The sequence below is a fragment of the Acanthopagrus latus genome, chromosome 9 (genome assembly GCF_904848185.1).
Source record: "Acanthopagrus latus isolate v.2019 chromosome 9, fAcaLat1.1, whole genome shotgun sequence".
NCBI classification, from domain to species: Eukaryota; Metazoa; Chordata; class Actinopteri; order Spariformes; family Sparidae; genus Acanthopagrus; species Acanthopagrus latus.
In genome coordinates, this window is record NC_051047.1 from 22,013,164 (window position 1) to 22,030,656 (window position 17,493).

The following is a 17,493-nucleotide window of genomic DNA, read 5'->3' on the forward strand; positions in this document are numbered from 1 at the left end:
ACATTTGGGAGTGAAACTACATATTTGATAACCCATTAGCTAACGTTAGCATTGAGCCCCTTCCTAGTTGCCATTACCGTTTCACTACATCCCGTGCGTTACTACCGGGTTTGAATAAACGTGTCCAAGATGAGCGTTGATATTTTTTAATGAAGTTTATGCTGGTTTAATGGACACTAACAGGACTTCCACATATGTTGTTTTACCTCCAAGTATGGCCAGATGTTTTCATTATCCTGTCTATTCTCTTGATTGCTGGGGAAAATGGCCACTATGTGAATTTGGCCCCTGGCTGAAAGTGCATCTTCTCTGTGACCCTGATTTTAAGAGGTGGACCTAGGGAACATGATTTGAGAGATGACAAGCTGTCCAGATGCCAATCCTGGTCCAATATTCAGCACACACACGTGGATATGGAATCGTCCTGGACGATAGTATAAGAAACATCTCATGTCCAGTGAATAAACATCTGGAATTTTTTAATGAAGCAGAAGGAAAATTGCCATTTTAAAGTATATTAATGCAGCAGTTATACTGTTTTCCTGCAAAAACAGAGTGTCAGACACACTGTTTCCTTTTTTTGTATGCCTTAGCACAGTTGTGGAAGGGATCGCTGACTGGCTACTCACTATTGTAGAGTTATCCGAAATCAACAACAAGCAGTTCCTAAGAACCAGCCACAACAGAGAATGTTTTCATTTTCCCAGATGTGCTCCGATGTTGACGTGAAGCTCCAGCTCCATACAGGAAGGCGACTCTTTCACATGCTCAGTCGTTAGGTCTAATTCTCATACCATCCTTTCAACTCACCCCTCTCACTCAAGCTCACTCATGAGTGCCTGTCATTATCTGGGCCTGCCAACTGATACCGACTGCTCACGTCAGCCGGGCGCATCTATCCAATAGCACGGCGACACATCTTCGCTACCAGCCCATCATATCGCTGCTGTTTCTAATGCTATTAAATAAATTACAATTATGAAATGCTTTTATCTGAAGCACTTAGAGTTTTTTTTTTTTTTTCCCTCCATCCACAAGCCCACAAACACTTTGTTTTCACCCTAACCATCGGGAGCAGTTCGGGCTTCGCTGTCTTGACACTTCCACATGTGGGTAAGACACGATGGGACTTCAACTACCTGTGATGAGTGGATGATCCAACTCCACCTGCTGAGCCACAGCTGTCTCTTGACAACGTGCGTCATCCGGAGACTCTCAGCAAGTCCAGTTCCATGGTAACTAAGTGAGCAGATAAAGTGCACTGGGGTAAACAAGAGCAGAGTTAAGTAATATCACAGCCATTTCTCACCAGTAGTACACTGCAGCTCACCCTTCCAGCCTCTTCCACTCTCGAAAGCTGCAGTGGTCTGAACAGGAAGGATGCTCTAAAAGAATAATTTCCCCGTGTGACCTTTAGATCCTTGGCATTTGAAAAGATGTACTCCGCCAAAAGAGCTTATTTAGCTTTATTTGACTGACCACCGGCATTGGTAATATTTCCCCCGAGTCAGAACCTCTGACGACTGATATTCTTCACGGAAATTAAAAGAAGAAAAGTACTGCACGATGAGATTTTTAGTACAAAATAGGGAGGATGCTGATGTCGTGGGACAGTGAGCAGTCATTTGACTCCCGGCTAATCGCAGGGGGGCACATACAAACCGATCATCTCCCAGGTGGGAAAAAAAATGTGAATGCCTTTGCATGTTTGTGCATATGCATGGCCAGCATTTGGTGACGCTCTGCCAGGTCCATACTGCAGCCATCTTCACTTCTTGCTTGTTTCGGCAGCTTTACACGGTCAGTCTGGTCCTCAGCACATTAAACACATGCTGACTTGGACGGAGGCCAAACTGACAGAGCCAATCAAGAGCATTCTCGTGTTTCCCTCCATAAAATGTCCTCAGTAGCCTGGTTTGTACATTAATGATCCTTGTTGTTCTGTATTTTACTGGATTGGCTGCTTGTCTTGTAGACTTGTCTTACAGGAAGGTGCACTCCTCTGCTTTAAACAGAGGCCAGCCGTCTTACCCCATCTCAAGCTCAAACACTAACATGTCCACGATCTCTCCACGAGACGGGACAGGGATCTGGGATCTTCTCTGGGATCAGTACGTGTAACGTAATGAGAATGAGATTTTCAGGCTTTACATTGTGTAAGAAAAAGTAATCACGTTACTGCACGTGTTACTCTGTAGCACTTGGTTTGTGTGCAGGACCAGTGAGCGACTCTGTTTAATAAAACCAGAACACACACACTGTTTGAACAAATGCTATTTATTCATAATAGCAAATTAATTAAATATAACACCAAACCGCACAGCTGGTCTGTTGGCCTGTCTAATCAGATTCTCACATCATGATTACTCGTCTGATTATCTTTTATTTTGTAAACTCTAAGCTACATGTTGTTCAACAGCAGCAAACAGTGAACAGAGGCGACAATGTATGTTGCATCAACATGAGTAAGGCTAGCTGAGGCAACAACCATTAAATTAATGTAACAACCTCATTAAACCTATTATCTGTTTGTCACTGATCAAATTCTGCATTTTGACGAGATGCTTCTGCTTAAAGAACAATACTGAGAAAATATACCAATGACACCAATGTCATAGTATGTTCACAGCTGTGTGTGAATTCCTGAAGCCTGCACTCATACAGATCGGTCAAAGTATAAGAAAGGACTGGCCCTGACTTGACTTGTTAGCCTCTTTGACCTGATGTCAAACCCTATATTTTTAGATCCCACTCTGCCGCATGAACATTAAAAGGAAATGAGTGATTTCCTCCTGAATAATGCATGGTTTTCGCTCCAAATCGAACGCCTCAGATATGCAAATCAATATTATTTGCAACTTCTTATTTGCACCGGGTGGAGCAAATGAGAAGAAAAAAAAAAAAAAAAAAGAAGAAGAAAAAGTAATATGCACAAAGCTCCTCCGACACCTCATTTCCTGTGTGCCGTAGCTTACCACTCGCTGCAAAAATGATGCCGAGTATTCAATCAAACGCATTAGAAAAAGAGAGGAAAAATGTCGCCGGGGTGCTGCGGAATGGAGCCGGGGTGTTGGCATCTGTGACATCCAGGCTCTACTGTATAATAAAGAATCAATACGTCAGTCGACAGAGAGGAATGAGCAGCCTCGGGACAATGTAGTAAAGCTGCACTTCACAAACGCCACACAAAACAAAAGCAAAAAGGCCAATTTATCATTATTTGGAAAACAGCGACATAATTAGTCAATAGAGATACTTTTGTGACCGACCACTATGCAAATGCTCCAATCTAATTGTTCTGGGGCCAGCTTCAAATGAATAATACATACAGTATATCGTAGTTAGAGAGGCTAAAACCAATATTCGCAGAGAGGAATGATCTCATTAGGATTACAATAAGCAGTGTAGTGTTTAATGCCGGCATTCTTTATTCAAAGAAACACATACACGATTTGCGATAATGTAATCTAAGTTAATGTCACTGATGCAATGGGGTTCTGATGTATGGGCTTTGCCAGAAGCGACTCTCAATTGCGACAATCCACGCGACGTATATGGTTTTTGTAAGCTCTCCAATGTTTTCTGTAGAATAAATGTAACAAGATCCAAATTAGATACGATCTCACTTCCATGACCTCCATTCAGAAACCCTGGCTGAGTTGATTCAAAGGTAGGAAAGGCGACTCTTGAGAAAGATAGTCGACTGTTGACTCCCGCTCCATAGATCCTTTGTGTCGGTATTTGACAGCCTTTGAATGAAACTCATCAACAGTCAACAATCTTTCTCAATAATCACCCTCCTTACCTTCAAGGATTTCAGTTTGTGCTACTCTCCCTCTGTCACAGCTCAGCAAGGAGACGCCGTCAATGCAACGCAAATAACAGCAGAGTGGTGAGTTAGTAGGTAGTTATTAAGCAACAAGTGAAGAACTATCTATTTAAGTTCTTCGTGATCGTGGAAAAAAGTTACAGTAAGGTGATCATGAGCTTGTGAGGGACTATATAGTTACTACTTAGTATCAATCTACTTGGGGGACTAACTAATGATTAATTAATTAGTAAGTAATGATGTATTACTAGTTTGTCACACTCAGTGGCTGCTTCACAGTTAATAAGTAAAACTTTTATATTATTTCATCAATTGTAAGATACTAATGAGGTATTAGATTAGTAACTTGATAACTAAAGGGTAGGTGCTGTATTAAGGAATAATCAAGCTATGATTAGTTTGGTACCTGTGGCATCTATGACTTACAATAAAATCTACTTTCTTCATGAGTTCTTCTAGACTTATTTTTGTAAGATCCACACTTGATTTGTCTAACTTGGACTGATGAAGGGCGAGCGTTTAGTCCAATATTCACAATCCTCTTAGCTCTAATTTTGGTCTCCACCATCTCCTGGGGGAAAGATCTAGTTATTTAGCAGCATGGAGCTGAGTGGGAACAGACCTCCCCGAGAGAGCGGGGCATCAGCAGCAGATGAAACCTGCACATAGAGCTGGATTATTTTCACATCTGACTCTGTGAACAGAGGGTTTATTTTGACCAAACCAGATGTGATCGTGGAAACACAAACAAAGACTGTTTTTTATCTTGTTTACGTCGAGTGTGTTTTATGATTAGTTAGAGGGCAATTGAGCTTGTAAGTGTACAACTGCATTTTTCTGTTTAGCAAGCAAAAGAAAAAAAACAACTCCTTTCTTGATATTTTTTTTGATAAGTTAATCTTGTTTACTTTGGTTCTCATTGGTTAGCAAACTCAGCAGTTATATATCTCCCAGCTGAAACTGCAGGGAGCTCTCTTACTGTCACCTCTTGCAGTGGAGTTGAACTTTGAGACAGGATGGGCCAGAGCTAGCTGGTTAACATGCTTTAACATACTGTCAACAATGTTGTTTCTTCACAATTTGTTGATAATGGTATGATGTTATGTCATCCAAATTAATTCTTTCAACCAAGTTATTGTTTCCAAATCTAACGCACCATCTTCACCATAGCTACAAACAAAGACCTCAAATCAGAAAACACTCATACGGGTCACACAATTTAATCTGTAAGAAATGTGATTCAGTATTAAATTTCTAATATACAAATAGGAAAGAGGGATATGAGCAAACAGCTTTTCTTTCTATTTCTATGGAGGCAATTTCCATTAACAATGGAAATCTGCAAGAGCGTTTTTTTTATTGCTGTTAATATGACAAGATTTGACCCCATCTGTGATCGGGGCATGAGAGCGAGCACTTGACAATAAGGTTTGGATTTAGTGAGTGGATGACACTGTGAACTAACCGAACGTCTTTCAAATAAAATGAAGGAGCTCTTCCATCCGTTGGCCTCGGTCTCCCTCCATTAAATTATAATTGTTTGGTGAAAATGCCTTGACCTTGGACTTTATTTATATTCACACTCACACTACGTAATGAGTTTCAGAGCCTAAATTGGTGCTCCGGCCTATAGTATAAATCAATTGATCATGAGCAAGCAAATAAGTCTTTTTTTTTTTTTTTTTTTTGCTTTTTTGCTTGAAGGGATCTTTAATGAGGACTGTGGTAGAGTAGAATACACATAGCGAGTGGGCAGATATGTGTTTTTTTGTTTTTTTTTCCTAAATATCCTCTGGCACCAAACCAGCTCCCTTGAAATAATCATCGGACTATGACCATGTTTATAGAGTGGCTATAAGAGCAGGCATTAGCTCATCCCTTTCACTATCTATTACACTACCCATTATTTATGATTAATATATAAATAAAGTCCAATGTCACTGAATCATGCTCTTTAACAGTCAAGTCCTGGTGGCTGTTTAACCCCAAGATGAACGGCACTCGTGTTGCAGGCCACTATTCTGATATCGGGTGTAACGTTGAGCATGTGTCACCGCGTTTGCTCTGAGTTAAAGCTCTTACAGCTGTGATACTTTGTTCTCTGCGGCGGGGAGATAATGTAGACTTTAGTGCTTTAATGTCACACACTGGTACCATGACAGCAAACACGACAGCGAGATTCTTAAAGTGTGTCTCCTTCTTTGGTTCTTAAGGTGACAATCTGGGACGCTGTCCTTTATAATGCTCAGAATACAAGGAGGGAATACGAAAAGGGAAAAAACGTCGGCAGCGCAGCTTAACTGTCGAGATGGGAGCTGTGAGGGTAAAGACAAAGCGGCGATGTACTCCTCCCCGTGCATCACTCCTGACACGGATGAGACACGGCGCAGGTGCAAGATTGTCACCAGGCAACGAAAATTCACCCTCGTCTTAAGAGTTTCACCGGAGACAACTGCTAAAACACTTGGAAATCCGGCAAGCGGGCGACCAAATGGCAGCAGATGATATGTTAAGGGCAAAAGAAGATGACTTCTCTTTTACACAACTTTGACATCTTGACAGAAGAGACGGTCTTAATCACAGAGAGACTCCAAAGCATACAGCCTTCGCGGGAATTAATGTTTCCCAGCGCACAGACACACAATATTTGTTGTGTCTGTTCCCCCGCCTACTGAAACTACTGGTAAAACAGATGGCGCCTGAGGAAGTGTACATAAGTTCTGTTCCAAATGTAAAGGAGGGAGAGGGAGAGGAGCAGTGAATTAAAAAGTCTTCTCTCAAAGCCTGACGCCTCGTGCTGCCACAAAAAAAAAAAAAAAAAGAAAAAAAAAGAAACAACTGCCGATCATGATGTGGCGCGTGGCGGGTTAAAGGACAACGCGGTGCATCTGATCTCAAATCAAATCCAGGTGTCAGGCGCAGGGCTAAGGAAACAAACATGATATCCAATTAACTTCCCGCGGCGCCAACACTCACTCTAAATGTTGTAGCGATAGCGCGAGGAGAACACAACCTGCGCATTCCTTTAAAAAAAAAATCTTTTGAACAGATGACGGCGACGTGAAGACAGACTCATGCAGATTTAATGGCGCAGCGCTTCCCGTGAATAATTGTCACAATATGCACGAGAGAACGGCTAAATGTAAACATGCTGCTTTTTGTAATAGTGGCAGGTTTTAGTTTTTTTTTTTTTTTTTCTTTTTTTTTTTCTGATGATTCAACAGAAGGGGTTTCACGTGTCGGCTGGGGGAGAGGGTGAGACGGAGAGAGGAAGGAAAATAAACGTTACATAATGCAAAAGGCCCTGTCCTTCAGCTCAATAACAAGGTGCTACGCTACATTACCCCCTAAACCTCCATCCTGCTGCAGCCAATCCTCATGGGAACCACACACATTTGTGATACATTTATTTCAATATGGGACTTGCCAGATAAAATACCCCGCAGGATGTTGATAGGCAGCCCGAAATACACTGTCTGTAGCCGCCGCGGCTTCATCACAGACAGACAGATCAAATATCCTCTGCAACTTCTAAGCATGTGTTTCCAGAGGGGCTTTGTCAGCCACTTTCCAAATGTTTGAATGGCAACGCGAGTTAAACATCTGAGAGATGCACTTCACAATCAGAATTAGGTTTATTGTTTGAGCACGGTTAGAGGAAGCTAGCTGCCACTGTAAAAATACAGGGCTGAAACAATAAACCAACATATACTGTAAAGCTGTTGTTTACAGCACGAGCCTCGACGCCGGATGAGAGCAAATACATTGGACAATCCTGCAAAACCTGAAAGCGACGTTTTAAAACATTCATGCTTTGCAATAAAAGGAAAATCCTGACTTCCACCTCTGGGGATCAATGATGGCTTTTCATATCTTAACAGCGGGGTTGAGGTTAAGGAAGGGTCGTGGCTATATCAAATAAACTGAGGCTCAGGCATGTTAACTAAAACACTTTGTTAACGTGACAGGTAGACATCCGAGTCCCCTGCATTAATGTCTGATGAGGTACGCGACCCTCCACCACCCCGACCTCACACGCTTACTGTCGGCCTCTTTGAATATACAGCATAGCGCTTCGTGCATTAGCAGTATGAATGTATCTGCAGACAAAACAACAACACTGTGCTGGACAATGTGACCTAAACTCCACAGAATATCACCATTAACTCTCATTTTCTTGCAAGAGAATGGGTAATTTATTCACCTAGTACTTATTTTAGAGATGGAGGGGAGATTTGAGGGCAACCAAAAAAAAGCTTTAACACAACATGAGAATATTGTCGGCTTACAAAATTGTTGTGAGAAATATGGGCAACCAGTTAAAGTCCCCCTAAGGCATGTATTAAGTCATATAAACAAATAGTATCATTTTCACATTTAAACACACAAGATGGCACCTTTTCCTGGTTAAAAAAAAAGATATCTGCTACTTCACTGTAAAGTCCATTCTGAGTGTGTGTGCTTCACATTTATACATCACACTTGTTTCAAGTGAAACGCCACCAATCTTACACATTAAAGTGTGTTAACAGGTCTTGGGGGGTGCTATACTGCATATGTGAAAAAAGTAGTATAAAGCCTTTTGTGGCTCCAGAGGGAGCTGCATGTAACCATGTGACCTGTAACATCACTCTAATTTGTATGATTGGTGGAGTTACCCTTTAAGTTATAAATGGAACCAGATTGACCCTCCAATCTACTGTTGTTAACTATCATAAACACTCAGCAAATGGAACAACATTGATTTGGAGTCGTGTTTCTGACCACCTGACAAGATAAAGTGATATCCTCCCTTCTTAGCACTGATCTCCACTAACTCCTGAGAAATAACGCAGACTTGGTTCTGGACCTGGTTTGAAGCTAAATCTCACTAGCATGTTGCTAAATTGACTTGCCTAAATTTAGCGCGGAGAAACGAACTTAGAGACGCACAAACCCAAAAACACAAGACACGAAAATCATCAATATCCTGAATAAATCAAATTCCAACGAGATGTATATAACAAAGTAGTCAGACATTTGAGTAGCAAAATACATTTTCCCAAACCTCTTTTTTTTTTTTTTACAAACCTTGGCCTTACTCCCAATAAAAGTTGGCGCACAAAGGCATTACTGTTATTACTCTTGTGACACGAACAAGAAATCAGTTACTAAATAACCATGAGATGGAGGTGCCGAGCCCCCATGTTGGATCATCACGCTGCTTGTTTTCACCCTCCCTGTAGGATACTGATGAACTCAGTATAGAGAATCTGAGGACTTTAGAGGAAGCCGTGTGGAGACATGCCCTCCCCTGTCGTCGGAAGGGAATAAATGGAAGAACCCCAGAGAGAGCTGTCTTTGAACAGTCTTCCTCCCCTGCGCTCGAGGACAACGAGATCAGCGGCTGTGCTGATTGGGTCGAGCCAACCTACGGCCATGAAACACAGCGTCTGTGACCATCTTTTTGAAGTCAGCTGCTGACCCCTTTTATTGTCTTTTCCTCTGGGAGTGACAATTCAATCAAAGGATTCACTGGTCGCCACGTCCACCAGATTCACAAAGCTCCTCATGGCAGCACTACTGAGACGAGCCAAAAGTCCATGAAATCCTTTCCTGAAGGATTCATGAAGGATTTAAGTTCTAAGACAGTGTTTGCAAGCATGTAGCATCGATACGGGGGGGAAGAGAGGCGCGCTGACAGCCATTAGCGGCGACAGCTTTTTCTTTTTCTTCTTTTTTTTTTTTTTTATAAAATTATACTCTAAAAAGATATTTACAGAAAGTGAATTATGGCTGTCCCACTTTATCTCAGACGCACAGCTAAACGGGCGATCCGTGCGTCCCCAGACAGTCTTGACATTTAGCCGTCCTTGTGAATATGATGCACAAACCAGAAACGTGATTATCCGAGAGGTCCGACTTTTTTATTGCACTGAAAGCGTTTGCTTGAACTGCACACAATTGGAGAAATGCCATTTGCTTGGTTTTTCTTTAGCCGTTCCCGAAAGGCAAGCGGTTTTCCCAGCTCCCTCGAATAACTGTCGTCAGCTGTCCAGTCCCGGGAGGCCCGGGGCTGAGCGGATAAACCGGTGCCTCCTTCCAGTCTCTAGGTATTGCAATCCAAGGCCACCTTCCCTCCCCCCTCTCCTCCCCACAGACCCTGTGATTACATCTCCCTGACCGAGTCTGAGCAGGGAGGAGAGAGGCCATCAATGGCACCAACATTTTTATATTTCGAGACGACCAGAGCGTAATGTATTACCTTCCCCTTCTCTCAAGATAATGCATTCCTCTGTACAATGCCCCAAAGACTCACGCTGAAATCAAACTTCTGATCTCTTACACCTCGTTTTTGTGCGCCTTTATTTTAATCCTCAATGGCTTTGCTCGGTGCATATCATCCTATATAAAGGATCTTTTCTTCGCAGGTGACTGCAGCCAATGCTATCATTTAAAGGAGGCAGATTTCATTCCAATCCCGTCTTCTGTTTGCAGGGCAAAGCTGATCTAATTCCCCTTTCTATCAATATATAATCCATGATAATGAGCTGTGCCAAATTCCTTAGATGAATATGCAGGGGGCTTCTTTCTGCAGGCGCTGTAAATAAAATGGAGCCAACATTAATCGAAGTGATAATTAATTGGCTTCTGGAGATTATATGACTTGGCCCGCAGCAAACACGTGGAGGTAATATTATATCTATTATATTTAAAACATGTTTCACAAAGTGACAGAGGAAGGGAGGGAGAGAGACCAGAGGTGACGGAGAAACCAATCAGAGATGGATGTGACAAATCTGCTGGGAGCTGCCCCCCGTGAACCTGATTTTAAATTCAGTGAAACTAAATGTGACATTCACAGGATGGTAACGTAACTCACTTTAAACGCAGATTAACTGTTCATTCTATCTTGATTAGTGGATTAGCTTAGCCCCAGAATAAATGCTGGCAACTTTCTGTTTATTTATGTTGCAAATTGACCTTTGTCTGGGTTCAGTTTGAAATTTCATGTGACGCTCATGTCGGGTTAGGTTTAGCTGAAAAATACACTTGGTTCGGCTTGCGGAAACATTTACTTCCGACACTTTAACCGTGGCGACTGGGCTGTTTGCTCATCGTATAATTAGCCAAGCTGCTGAGTTAAAGGAGTTATGAAAGACAAAGATGGTTAAAGTTGATGCTGCACAGGCTAACATGCCGTGACATTTATTGTAAGGGTCCAGTTCCAAAAACTCCCGATGTTACATCTCCCCCTGCCATGAAAACAAAAAAAAAAACACCACATACTGCCAGTTTGGAGCTCAAGCATTCCAATAGAAAGATGTACTTCTGAATTTCAAGCTGATCAGTCATTAGGGTCATGTTCCCGTTTAATGCTTTGGATGTGATCGCCTAAAATCACAGAGGACATACGGGTGCCTACCACGAGAAGCCTACATGATATATGACCTCCTGCACACCAGGGCATTAACAGTTATTGTACACTGTGGTCAATTTATGCACAGATGCCACCGCCAAAGCCATAAAGTCCTAATTATACCCAATAAATCATGCTGATGACAAACCCGGAGTGAATGTTAATAATTTGGTTTTTGTTGCCTGTTTTTTAATTTTTTTTTTTTGGGCCGCGACAGGCCGGATGGCAGCGACGGTCTCATCATGATTTACTCGGGCTAATTTCAGCCCATAATAACGTGGAATTGCTACTATGTCGGTCCATTAAAGGAAATCTATGTCCCAGAAGTGTGTAAATAATACCCACGAGCCCTGCATGGCCACAACCTATTCATGATTGTGAAGGACGAATGAAGGTTTACACGACTGCAGTCGGATACGCCAAGCACAATACAACACTTCCAGTTGTTTACTGGATGAAACAGCACTATTAATAATAACCCCCATTTTCCGCCAGACTGGGAGCCTTCTGTCTTTGTCTGAAATGATTAGCTGTTTTTTTTTTTTTTTTTTTGTGCTCCCTGTCCCTGTCTGTATCAGTCAATTAGAGTCTTGTTGAATAATTAACAGATCTGTTGATGATGCACATGCACCTAGTACCATTTAAAACAAATGTATAAAAAAATATATATATACACTTTAGGACCTACAAATCCTATCCAGGGAATATATATGTAAGTATATTGCAAATCAAATGTCAAAAGAAACAGAGGTAGGGTTATTTATTTTGTTTTGGCTCTGCTGGAAAGCTGGTGAGATGCAAGTTGTGCCGTTATGGTTCTCGATTACCTGATTCAAACATCCATATTGAAAAATAAACAAATACATTGTTTTCAGATGGTTTAATAAAAAAGTATCAGTATATAGTGCTGCAAGCTCATGTGGTCAGCAATAATATATAAAATAAAGTGCCCGTCTATAAATGTAAAGAGTCAAGCCCATTTCTTTCCCTTGGTGCGTCACAGTTTCAGCTGCTCAACTATAAATTAAATATACCAACATGAACTTCTAACTGGTTATGGAACCCTACACCTTCAGGGAGAAGATTGGCCTTTTTCTGCACACTTCTAGTTACTTTTTAATGCCTGTCACCTGGTCGATTAAAACTATTTTTCACGGTGGAGTGCTGGGGATGATTTGAGGGGTCTCACAGCCTGCGGGGAAGTGAGCTGCTCTGCAGTCAGGTGGTCACATTAAGTTTCCCAATTGCTGGATCAAGTGTTGGAGTTTTCTTTTTTTTTTTTTGAAAATATGAACCCGGCAGTCACCCTGGCATCATATTACAGACGTGCCATCCCATCTGGCTCTGACCGATTTTTCATTACAGTTTGATGTTGCGCTGCACATTCGATCAATTCGCCGTACGGCACAGGATGTGTGGCCATTTTGAATCCCGTATTTAAAACAATGTGTGGTTTCTCTCTTTGTTTGGGTAAAAAAACAGAAAGACGTCAGTGACTCGCTGATCACAAGATACAGATTTGGGGACAGAAAACCTCACTGGACCGGAGAGATGATCACTGAGTGTTTGAAATCACAGCTTATACATTTATTCCCATGTTAAAGGACGATCAACTGTTAATAAAATTATCGTTATTGAAGTTTCATATAGTCACATAGTCTGCATGCCTGTGGACTAGGACACCTGGAAGACAACAACAACAAAGGCACAGAAGTCTTGACATCATGAAGCAATATATGGTTGAAAATCTCTAATATTAAACACTTATCGCCTGTAGCATTGAGAGATGGTCAACCTAAATGAATCTCAGTTAGCACCATGCTGACCACCTACATGGTCCACCTAGTTACATATAGTTTGTTAAACCAAGCCATGTGACTTGCAGCCTGCTTCAAAGATGTAGCTCTCTGTTGCTGCTGCACATCTAACACCTCATGAAGCCGAACAGGTGGAGAGAAACCTTCTCGGAGGAACATCACTTAACGCACGCTGACATGAGCCCTTGCGCTATGCAGGTGACGAATGAGGCGCTGTGTCAGAATTCAACATGGCAGATTATGCATTAGTGAGCAATGGATGGAATGAGCGACTTACAAAGTCTGTCAGATTCGTCGGAGTCGTCGGGGCAGTCGGGCTCCTGGTCACAGAGCCAGGCCTCGGGGATGCAGGTCTCCTCATCGTGACAGTGAAACTCCCCAATGTCACACAAGATGGCTTCTTGGATGGCATGAGGAGAGGGGGGGGAGGGGCGGAGAGAGAGAGAGAGAGAGAAAAGATGCAGCATGAGGTGATGGTAGCGAACGAGGTGGATTCACGGCAAACCGGGAATGTAAACTTGAACATGAGCGAGTGTGAGCGGGTTTCTGCCCTCTTCACCTGATGGAAAACTCTCATGATTGTAGAGTGCTGCAGTGTTAGTCTTTTTTCTCAGTCAGAACATGAGGCCATAACTTTTTTTTTTTTTTCTGCCCGATTAAAATCTACCAAAAGAGGCAGGCGACACACAGACGCTGCCCAGACATTGTGATTTTGACAGCTCCCCTCCTCCAACAAAGACGTGCTGTCCTTTGCGCCTTGGCAAACTATTACAAAGCAGTTTGGCAAGTTTGTTCTTATCTTTTCTTGCCGCCGTGGTGCTGTGCTTTCAATTGATGGTGGGGACTGGGGGAGTTCAGTGAAAGCCCAGTCAACTAAAAAGTCATCATAGCCTTTCAATAAAGCGAGCATCTGTCAAAGTGTTGACATGTTTCCTGCCGGTAGCTGTCAGAGACTCAGCTCCATCATTCCGCCGAATGACACAAGCTTTTTGCTAAAGATTTCCGCGCCGCCGTTACTCCTCCTCAGCGGCGAGCGCAAAAAAAAAAAAAAAAAGAAAACGGCAATTTGTTTCCAGGCTTAACCCGCGAGACAATCAGACAGGCTCCGGCTCCAACCCTCCCACTCTATCTCCTATCGCTGTCTTTTTCCCCGTGTGTTGCTAACCCATTAGCAGTGGGAGTGGGGCAAGTGGGAGATCAGGGTCTGCAGCGTTTGAACAGTGAGAGTGATAATTCAACGCACCGCTGCTCCCTGCCCCGGCACCCTCCAGCAAATTCACTACCCAGGGACAAATCTGAAAAGGTCAAACATCTCATCCATTCTGCCTCTCCTATTCCCACTGATGCAATACATCTGAAATCTTACAATTTAAATCAAGGTCTCTTTTGAAATATTCAAAGCGTCCCTCTTTTTTTTTTTCTCCACATTTTTAAAGAGGGCCGCATAGTTTAAAATTGAACACCAAAGCCATCAAACCTTTAAAGAGGAAAAATAAATAAATTAAAATGCATGGTGAGTGGGAAAAAAAGAGACATCTCAAGGTAGCCCGTTGCATGAGGAGCACGTTCGCCATTATTATTTTGCTTCTAAACAGCAGAGAAGCACCAGCGTTAAATATTCATCTCGCCAAATATTTCCCAAAGCACTGTTAACTTCACAAAAACACGGACTACTCTTGCTCAAAGCCAACAGTCAAATATGCTTCCTTTCACCGTCATCAGCCAACACAATGTTCTGATCTTCAGTGAAACGGGCTGTCAGCCCTGATGAATATTAAATTATGGCCGCGATAAATATTAATACAGCACCGTCTTTTAATATTACGATGGACCGTGCAGGATTTGACTGTCTCACCGTAAATCATAATTAGGTTCACATCACTTTGTGACATTGATTGCTTCCAAGTAATAATTATCTGACATGTAATCTTATGTCAGAAAACCGGCCCAGTCATCAGAACGGAACATTGGCGTTTTTATGTTTTCTGCAAATCACAGCTGCGTTCGGCTCTGTGCATGTACGTACGCACCTTATTGACATTCCCACAATATTACGTCATATCATGTTCACATTAAATGTTTACGGCCTGGCTTTCAGATGAGGAGGTGGAGCGGATGATGGTGGAGAAGGCAGCCTGGTTCAAGACTGAAGCAGGGCACCGCTGGATGTTATTAATGAGACTTTGGGTCAATTTCTGGTCGTGCTTGTGGTGACAAAAGCAGGTCATTGTTCCATTAGTAAGTTATGGTAGCTGATTTTCGAGTCTCATTCCCAACTCATCTGATGACCTGACTAATAAATCCAAAGTGTCAGTATTTGACCAGTTTGGAATGAGCCTCAACAATCAGCAGCTGTTTCAAGCCAGAATATCTTCTCCTAAGCCTAACCAGACCATAAGCAGAGCACTGTCACGACATGAAATATCACATTTTACTGAAAGAGACATCAAGTTAACTTGCAACATATCCCTGGTTTGCAGAAACATACATTGCCAACATCTTATTCTGGCTATTGGGATATTGCATATGCACATGAGCTGACTTCATGTCAGGACCGGGAGAGACGGCGCTACCACATCTGGAAGCGTGAAATCACTGGATATTCACTAAGACGTCTGGACATTTTCCAGCTGTGATAGTTTGCGACAGAACCAGGTTAGCCAAAGCACCGTGTTCTCCTAACCCCAACCCAGTTGCTTGTGGGTTATGGTTACACAACAGTATAACGTCAAAACATGTTCAAATTCAAAAATTCCTCTCTCACGTCTGGGTTGCAGAAACAAGTAGTCCAGTCTAAACACAGGCACTTTTGTGAACTCCTAACATCTGTAGTGCATAACAAATGAACTGTGTATGACCTGAATATTCTGAATACATTATTCACATTCCCTCTCACAAAATAACAAACCATCAATGGACACATGCTGGGTGCGAGGTTGGCTAAGGCACGCTCCGTTTGCTGAAGTCTGTAAGGGAGAAATCTCCTACGCCTTTAAAGCTGAATTGATTACCAGTGAAAAGCGGGGGGTCGGTTGACAGAAGGGGCCGCGTCGTCAAGCTAGGGCAGTGGAAGCCATGAAAGAAACTGCCCGTGGACCTCGGAGGAGACCGATTTCCTATTGATGTTATACCTCCTTTCATGCCACTCCACCTTGGAAGCTGAGGGGGCAAAATATGAGGCAATCAAATGACCTCTTATGTCAATTCATCTTTTTCCCTTCAGCCTCTCCTTGACTCCTCTGCACCGCCGCTGCAGCGGTGAAGGATGGCGGCACCCACGAGATAAAACAACTGTGGGGGGGGAAGTAAACTGCTGGTCCTCTTTTTGTTCTTCTTCCATATAACGCTGTATTTGCATGAGATACATGAAGGTGCATTTTACACAGCATTATGTATTTTGGAGATAATTCTATACAAACATCAAAATGAGAGGCGACGGCAGGAATAGCAAATAGAAAGGCAGCAGCTTTCAGTAAGGAGGGAGAAAAAAAAAAAAAAAAACCCAGACTGCCTCTATTACCATAACAGTGGGGAACACATAGTGGCACTCAGCCGGGCACATTATCATGAGCTTCATTCCTGACACCCAACAGCCACCACTGGCACAACACTGTGGCTCATTAAAGCCATTGAGCCTTTGAAATGTGCCAGAATTTCAGAAGAACAAAGAGTTTGTGGAGGGAGGCAGACAGGGAAGACGGGTGCAAACCTGCTGAAGGAGGACAATGCAAGTTAGCACTCAACGCAGCATATGTTGGATCAACACATTTTTTTTTCGCCTGAGATGTAGCATAAATTCAAGAGTGTTGACCCAATTACTAAACATGTCCGGCGAGCTGCAACATGAGCACAACAAATCTCTTCATCCAGCATTTTGCGATATATCCTCCGCTCTCCCCCGGTTTGCTCAGTCCTACAAAACTCTAAATTACATGAGAGCTTAGGTCTTCATTTACCTTTCTAAACAATATTATATTCCAATGAGGTAAGCTCCAAACCACTAAGGAATTAAAATCCCCTGAATTGCATCAGACACACAGTTCACAATGTGGTTCAGTGGATAAGTCGTAAGCCACGGGCCTATTCAAACAAAAACAACCTGTGTTGTAAAAGCTGCAGTGCAGCACAGTGAATTAAACGTCATCTGTGTTGTACAGCCGAGAAAAAAAAAAAAAAAAAGCAGATGTGAGAATATTCCTCAGTCAGGCCTATCTTCCAGCTGCAGGTTGAGAAGGGGCTGCTTCTTCAAGAAGCTATTTGCAGCTCATCCAACTTCCTCCGCTCTACATAGAAGGCTGTGTGTGCACTTGTCAGGCCAGTGATAGTCCATTAGACCTATGTTGCATTCGGGGGGCTCAAGGTCGACCGGCAGCCAGTGTGTGAGGGAAAAGAGAAAATAGCAGCTGAATACCGTGAATCGGTGAACCAAACTAATATATGCAGCACGT

At 42.6% G+C, this 17,493-nt stretch overlaps 1 protein-coding gene across 10 annotated transcripts in view; it reads right to left on the minus strand.

The window, feature by feature from the left end:
• The window catches only part of lrp1bb (low density lipoprotein receptor-related protein 1Bb), a 338,212-nt gene that overhangs the window by 191,100 nt on the left and 129,619 nt on the right, over positions 1-17,493 (minus strand). For 8 of the 10 annotated variants that reach the window (XR_005076787.1, XR_005076788.1, XM_037108854.1 and 5 more), the window contains exon 3: positions 13,323-13,445. The exons of 1 other annotated variant lie outside the window; for it this stretch is intronic. Coding sequence is in view for 7 of the 9 variants with exons in the window: in XM_037108854.1 (XP_036964749.1) it covers positions 13,323-13,445 (123 nt within the window). In the remaining 2 variants the exon portion in view is untranslated. The remainder of the gene's footprint in view (positions 1-13,322; positions 13,446-17,493) is intronic. One more of the 10 variants, XM_037108848.1, reaches the window with a different exon arrangement.